The sequence below is a fragment of the Grammomys surdaster genome, unplaced genomic scaffold, assembly GCF_004785775.1.
Source record: "Grammomys surdaster isolate TR1022 unplaced genomic scaffold, NIH_TR_1.0 125408, whole genome shotgun sequence".
Taxonomy (NCBI): Eukaryota; Metazoa; Chordata; class Mammalia; order Rodentia; family Muridae; genus Grammomys; species Grammomys surdaster.
Window position 1 is genome coordinate 222001 of NW_021620278.1, and position 7642 is coordinate 229642.

The window sequence follows — 7642 nt, forward strand, 5'->3', positions numbered from 1 at the left end:
CCAATCCATGGACTAGGTTTCTGAGACAAAAAGAAGTGAGCTACCGAACCTACCTCTTCCTTGGGATGCAAGGAACCAGCTACCTCCTGCTTCTGTTCCCAGGCATTCCCCAGCTTAATGAGCTGTACCTGGAACCATGAGCCAGAACAAACCTTTCTTCCCTTAAAGCATTTATCTTATCAGATCACAGTGACCAATGCAATGGACTCAGGACCCTTCTGCTTTTCTCCTACAGTGTTTCCTTGTCCTCTGTACACACTTGGCTTTGCAGTCATGTAAAGAAGCTTTAATTGTGGGGTGGAAACAAAAACAATCTATGAGTTTAGAGAGAAGGTACCATAAAATACTAATCATGATTCCAAGAGGTTCCCACACCCTGCCCAAAACAACGGTCCATAATTAATTCTTAGGGTACATCTGCAGATGGTTGCTCTCTGTCACGTCCAGAGGTTGTGGGTCTTCTGCTGGCTCTGGCCAGACTGCAAGTGGAGTGGTAGTTCTCAGAAGCGTGGGACAGGGTGCAGTCGAGGGGGAGGGACTGGGATGGCATGCTCCCTCCTGGACATAGCACACACCGGCAGCCTGGGGTAGGATGTAGTATAAATGCTTTCTTTCAGGCCAGTCTTGGGAGCAAGCCACTTTTGCTGCAGTTGCTCTAATAGTCCATAGTTTGTGGGAGGTGCTGCAAGAGAAACCAGGTTTGGGTGACACAAGGACTTCCAGGAATCTTGTACATAGTGGTTATAAGAACACATTGGAGGGCCACTGGTGGTACACACCGTTAATCCCAGCACTTGGGAAGCAGAGACTGTGTGAGTTTGAGGCCAGCCTGGTCTATAGAGGACACACACGGTAGTCACATCACCCATTAGGGCAACAAACCCATCTAGTTTTGTAATGGCACAGTAGTTGCCCACCATGACAGTTTTGTGCTAACAGAGACATCTCTAGGAGCTGCTGGGTGTGAGGCACAAGGGCCAACAAACAGGAAGCACAATTGTCCACATTCCTGTCCCATTTTCCAGGTCATTATAAAAGGACTAACGCTAGCTAGCAAGGTGAGCAGAGGCCAGCGAGGGCATGAAAGAACTTCTTCAAAGCTCTACCCCTATCTGATTTATGTTTTTGTACAGTACATACCCCCCTATCTTGTTTATTCAATCTTATTTATTAATAAGATAAGTCTATTTCCTTTTTTGGATCATCAACACCCTGAAGGTAAAAATGTATGCTTGTCATCACTATGCCCCCAAGATACTCCAAGGAAAATTCAATTACTGTGCATAGAGGGAAGGCCCAGCAGAGGAAAGTGTGCTGTTTCTGACCACCTTTGATCCTGGTAAATAGGCCCCATGACATACAGGTGAGGCTGTCATTACAGGATTATCTCTGATGTCAAGGAAAGGAGGCAGGTGTAGTCCTGAGCCACAAACAGGACTCATTTTCCCATGACCTTACCCCACCGATCATGTAGGTCTCTGTCTGTGATGAGAGCACACCTCAGCCCTGTGCATCTGTGGTCCCCTTATTCACCAAACACGGGAAAAATCTCCAATTATAAAAGTACCAAGAAGGGGAAAATCAGACTTCTCTGGCAGCCACAGCAATTTCTGTCCATTCCAGGTACGCAGGCCAGGCAAACATGGGTTATAATTGTGCCGACTGTAGTGGTCATCATAGGTGCTGATCAGATAGCGACGTGAGGGCTCCTGGTGATGGGTGATCAGGTGCTTGTATGGGAGACCCTAGAAGGACACACACAGCCGCCACATTATCCATCAGAGCAAAGTGTTCCTTCCAGCTCAGAATGAAGACAGTGATCACCTCTCAAGAATCTCCAGTGGAAAGGAAGCCTCCACTGGTCACCAGAGACTTCCAAGGGCCACAGAACTGTCTATCTCACTGGAACCACTCCTCTTGCAGTTATATACCCCAGCTAGTGGCTTTCACTTCTCTGGCCAAGTCCATTCATCCCTAGGATGAACTACAATGGTAAATTAAAATTAAAGTCAGGATGGAAACTGTTGTGTTTTATAAAAAGATAAGGAGAGAGAAGGAATATATTTGGTGGATGTATAGTCAGGTATGGGGGAAGGGGGTACCTCTGCAGGCACTTGCTGAGGCATCTCTTCCCCCTGAAGGACCAGTCACACATAATATAGAATAGAGCCACACATAGTATAGAATAGAGTTTATTCAGGGCATGAGGAGGCCAGTTGAGGGGGTAGGAGAGAGAGAGAGAGAGAGAGGGAGTGGGGTGTTTGGTGCGAGCGGAGGAGGAGGAGGAGGAGGAGAAGGAGAAGAGGAGGAGGAGGAGGAGGAGGAGGAAGAGGGGCCAGTCATGAGCAAATAGAGAGAGGGGGAGGGGAATGGGAAGAGGGGGGGAAGGGGCAAGAGGACAGAGAGGGAGCAAGAAGGCAAGAGAGAGCAGAGAGGGACAAGCAGCCTCTTTTATAGTGAGACAGGCACACCTGGCTGTTGCCAGGTAACTGGAGCAGTGCTTAGACAAAATGCCAACAGAAACTATCGGGCCCACTCAGGGTGGAGCTTTGGGATCTGATATTATACCCTTTGGTTCAATCTTGTCTTGTCACCCTAGCTGCCTATTTCCAAGGGAAGGGGCATTTGGGCCTCATATTTCCTTCATTTACTGTTGGAAGAACCAGGTAAGTCTCCATAAATCACCTTCCCCCAGGAAGGATTTATGGAGCCCTCAGCTTCAAAGCAAGGAGCCCTTTCTTTGGTGAGGAGTTATTCACCAGGAAGGAGAAACCTTGTTTTTCTCCCTCTGGGATGCCTGCCCGAAACCAGAGTTTTCCAAAGGAAATCCTTCTAGCTTGGAAGGGAACCCTAGGGGGCTGGACTGATAGAGGGGAGGTTTGTTTGTCATGGAGTATAGAAATCCTGTACCCCAGACTTCAAAGGGTTGTTTCATAAATAAATCAGAGCACAATACCAGAGAGATGAAGGGGTTAGACTGGGATATGATGCAGAGTTCTCAAGGTCTGCATCACCAGGGGCTAGGAGTGCTTTTATAATCTAGCCAATGAGCTGGAGGTATTCCCTGGGTGGTAGCAGAACAGGGCTAACAGGGATTTCTTTGGATCCTGAGTGCCGCCCTTCTGTCTCAAAAATTATACAGTAGCAAACCATTTTCTTAGACCCTTCTGTTCTCATGAAGAGGGAGCATGCAATTCCACATATGGCCACATGAGGTAGCAGAGTGCAACCCAGGGGCAGCCAATTACCTTGAGAGAGGGATGGGGTGTGGTGAATTCTTAGGAACAAAGAGAATCTTGCGGAAGGAATTTCTGGTGTGTGGGTGTATAGTAGTGGGGTATCAGGGAACTTTTTTGAGAATTTTTCTTTGTAACAGCCCTGGCAGTCTCACTCTGTAGACTAGGCTGGCCTCGTGAATACAGAGATCCACATGCTTCTGCTTCCAAACTGCTGGGATTAAAAGTATATACCATCACTGCTAGGCCATCAGGAGAACTTTTAAGTAAATATTTATTTTATCTTTATTTGTGTGTGTGTGTGTGTGTGTGTGTGTGTGTGTGTGTGTGTGTGTTGAGGGTGTGGAAGAGAATGCCCAAGCTCTCCAGAAGAGGGAGTCAACCATTTCCACCTGCAGCAGGAATTCTGGAGGGTTGTGTGTCAACACACATGGGTGCTGGGAACTAAACTCAAGTCCTCTGCAGGAGCAGAAAGTGCTCTTCACTACTGAGACACCTCTCCCTCCTCCAGAATTTATTAATTTTTGATGCCCCTGGAATTTATTAATTTTAGCTGTATTAAACCATGAGTTGGGGGTGTGTCAAGGTTTGTAATGAGTCCAAAGGTTTCTTCTGGGTCTACACTTAATCGAAGCCAAAGGTTGAGAAGAAGCTATGTTGAAATGATCTGATATGTAAAATCAAGGCTAAGGGTGGTTGGGGACTGGGTGCCCCAGGCTGTGGGTTCTGATTCTGGTTTCCTTCAGTTAAACTTCCTTGTTGTGTCTTCCTTGCACAAAGCAGTGGTGAAAGGCAAGAGCCCAAGAGCATCAACATGCTCTAGGGATGTTGCACTGTTTGGAGATGTCCACACAGCTAGGGATGGCACTGTAGACTGCAGATGTGTGGGCAGTCTGGAGATGTCAGTGTAGTCCATATATGCTCGTGTGTCCCAAGGATGCTAACAGAGAGCCCGATACCATTTATCATGATATGACTTTCCCAAAGGCAGAAGACAGTTATCTTTGACAGTGTCATTGCAAAACCCAGATCTCATTTCAAAGGGAGTAAAAGATAGTTTATACCTGAACTCAGTAGGAGTGATCAGGGCTTGGGAGCACAAGTTCAGGTTGCCAAGAATAGTAGGTTGTATGTAGAAACAGCTTCATGAATGTTTCAATTGTTTTTTTTTTTCCATTTATGTAAAAAAACAAACAAACATTAATTTGCACAAGAGTATGTGAGTGTGTGAATGTGTGTGTGTGTACCCACGCGGAGATTAGAGGTCAACCTGAAAACCTTAGGTTCTCTTCTTTCACCAAAGAACATTCAAGGGATGGGATGTCAGACTTGGTGATTGGAGCCTTTTGCCAAATAAGCTACCTTGCCAGCTGGCCCTCAGGAGGGTTTTGTTTTGTTTTATTGTTGGTGGTATTTGTTTGTTTTAACTTTCTGAGAGCATGCCTCACTGAGTAGGCCCAGCTGGTCTGGAACTCCCTACGTAGACCATACTGCGCTAAAAATCATAGAGCCCTACCTATCTCTTCCTCCTGAGTACTGGGATTAAAGGTGTACGCCATCACACCTAGATTCTCCTGAAGTTTTTTTCTTTTTATAAGCATAAAACAAAACAAAGCCATAAAACAAAGTATTTTCCAAATACATCCATTGGAACATCAGGTAGGAGAGTTATAACAAAATGGAGAAATCTCTGCTATATATCTCAGATGCTGTCTCATGAAGTTCTCAACATTGGATAGGTGGAAATGAAGTTAATGTATTTTTCTTTTTATTATTTATTTCATTTATGTGAGTACAGTGTAGCTGTCTTCAGACACACCAGAAGAGGGCATCGGATCCCATCACAGATGGTTGTGAGCCACCATTTGGTTGCTGGGAATTGATCTCAGGACTTCTGAAAGAGCAAGCAGCCAGTGCTCTTAGCCACGGAGCCATCTCTCCAGCCCCCTAATGCATTTTTCAAAAGGTTTTCCCAGATAGCTGCAAGGATGTTAGGTCAGACACAAGTGCAATGAGTGGCTGTTTAGGGGACTAAAGAGAGCCCCAAATAAATTGGCTCTCTGTAACATTCCAAAATGTTACAATCAGAAAGTTCAGATCAGTAGAACCTTTAACATAGGTGTGTCTCCCACCCCCCTCCCTCCCCCGGGCTGGGAACTTCAGTTCAGACTAAAATGAAAAGAATTTCAGTTCATGATGAAATAAAATTAAGTCATGCTGGAGAGATGATTCAGCTGGTAAAGCTGCTTGCTGCTTGCCTGGGGACTGCAGGTGGATTCCTCGGGTTCCACATGGTGAAAGGAGAGAACTGATTTCTGTAAATTGTCCTCTGACCTCCACACATGCACACATCCATGTGGGTGCGTCCCACAGCAAGTGAACAACTAATGTTTTAAGCTTAAAAAAAGAAGAGATACATGCCAGGTCTGATTTATAGAAAAGCCACTCACTTGTCCCTTCACCATCAAGCCACACAATTTAAAAGGGCTTGTCTCCTGCCTTTGGATTCTGAATAGCTGATCTCCAGGGTCCCCCCTCACACTAAAATACTCCGATTCTCACAAACCACACTTCACTCCTTCCTGCCACCCTCCTGAGTTTGAGCAGGTGCCAGGTAGATGGGGAGGGGAGACAACAGGCTGGCAAAACAAAACTCAGGATTCTCACTTGGGATTCTCGGAGTGTGGAGGCACAGAGCACAACTATGTCTTATAGATGAATGGTGATAAGCTTGTCCCCATCGGAAGCCTGGCAGGAGATGATCCTACCTGCTGTACCCGGAAGTGCTAGTATCCCAGAGCCTCTGGAACATTCCCACCTGCTAATAAATGCCACTTTACCTCCATTTTACTTTTCGAATACCACCTGGAAATGTAGTCTGGTCTGTGGTCTGGGATCGGAACATACTCCTTCCTGTAAATGCACTGGGGCGTGTGGTCAGTGGCTTTGGTGAACTGGAAAAGAACACATATTCGTGAGAACGTCTGAGATGCCGCCTCTCATACCCCTGCTTTGTCCCCCGTCAGAAGATAGGTAGGCAGAGAGTGAATAAAAAAGTCCAGAACACCAAATAACACAGGAAGAGCATGAGCTAAGGGTCTCAGAGCCTGTCTCAGACTCACTTGGCCACTCTCTTTTGTCTTTCCTTGTTCTTTCAATTTTTATTTCTATTTTATGTGCCTTAACATGATCCCTTCACGTATATGTATATGGGAGTGTCTGGTTCTCTGGAACTGGAGTTTCAGACAGTTGTGAGCTACCATGTAGGAGCTGAGAATTGAACCCGGGGCCTCTGGAAAAACAACCAGTGCTATTAACCACTGAGCCATCTCTGCAGCCCAGATCTGTACTTTCTTGTTCTCAGCATTCCTCTATGCTCGGGGTTCTCAACCTTCCTAATGTTGCAGCATGTTCATACAGTTATCATTATAACTGCATTAATATGTATAATATGTGGCGACCTCTAACTCTAAAATAATTTTCACCGCTACTTCCTAACTGTAATTTTGCTATTTTTATGAACCATAGTGTAAATATCTGACATGTAGGTTTTCTAGTATGTGACCCCCGTGAAAGGGCTGTTCAATGACAACCGACTGCTGCTCTATGCTGTAAGTCTCTTCCTTTCCGTTCTCCTTCTTGTTCCTCATTTTCTTTCTTTTCTTTAATTTTCTTTTATTGGATATTTTCTTTATTTACTTTTCAAATGTTATCCCCTTTCCAGGTCTCCCCTCGGGAACTCCCTATTCCATCCCCCCTCCCATGCCCTTTTGAGAGTACTCTCCCACTCACCCATCCACCCACTCACTCACTCACTCACTCACTCACACACTCCCATCTTCCCCCCCAGACTTCCCCTACACTGGGGCATCCAACTCCCTCAAGCCCAAGGGCTGCTCCTCCCACTTATGTCCATGTCCAACAAGGCCATCTTCTGCCACATATGTGGCTGGAGCCATGGGTCCTTCCACTCTTCAACTCTTCGGTTAGTGGTCCAGTCCCCAGGAGCTCCGGGGGGGGGTCTATCTAGTCAGTTGACACTGTTGCTTCCCTCATGGGGCTGGAAACCCCCTCAGCTCCTTCAGTCCCTTCTCCAACTCCTCCATTGGGGACCCTGCATTCAGTCCAATGGTTGGCTGCGAACATCCATCTCTATATTTGTCAGGCTCTGGCAGAGCCTTTCAGGAGACTGCCATATCAGGCTCCTGTCACCAAGCACTTCCCAGCATCCACAATTGGATTTTCTGGGTTTGGCGATTGTATATGGGATGGATCCCCAGGTGGGGCAGTCTCTGGATGCCCTTTCCTTCTGTCTCTGCTCCACACTTTATCTCCATATTTCCTCTTGTGAGTGTCTGTTCCTCATTTTCTAATCCCTCCCTCCCTCCCTCCCTCCCTCCCTCCCT

At 46.4% G+C, this 7642-nt stretch overlaps 1 protein-coding gene across 2 annotated transcripts in view; it reads right to left on the minus strand.

Annotated features, from left to right (window-relative positions):
- Positions 1-272: 272 nt before the first annotated feature.
- The window catches only part of CUNH1orf158 (chromosome unknown C1orf158 homolog), a 17122-nt gene continuing 9752 nt past the window's right edge, over positions 273-7642 (minus strand). Inside the window, exons 2-4 of one of the 2 annotated variants that reach the window (XM_028786015.1) lie at positions 6077-6190; positions 1568-1745; positions 273-682 (exon numbers count right to left, since the gene is read on the minus strand). In XM_028786015.1, coding sequence (XP_028641848.1) covers positions 501-682; positions 1568-1745; positions 6077-6190 — 474 coding nt within the window. In that variant the 3' untranslated portion in view covers positions 273-500. The remainder of the gene's footprint in view (positions 683-1567; positions 1746-6076; positions 6191-7642) is intronic. The other variant, XM_028786016.1, reaches the window with a different exon arrangement.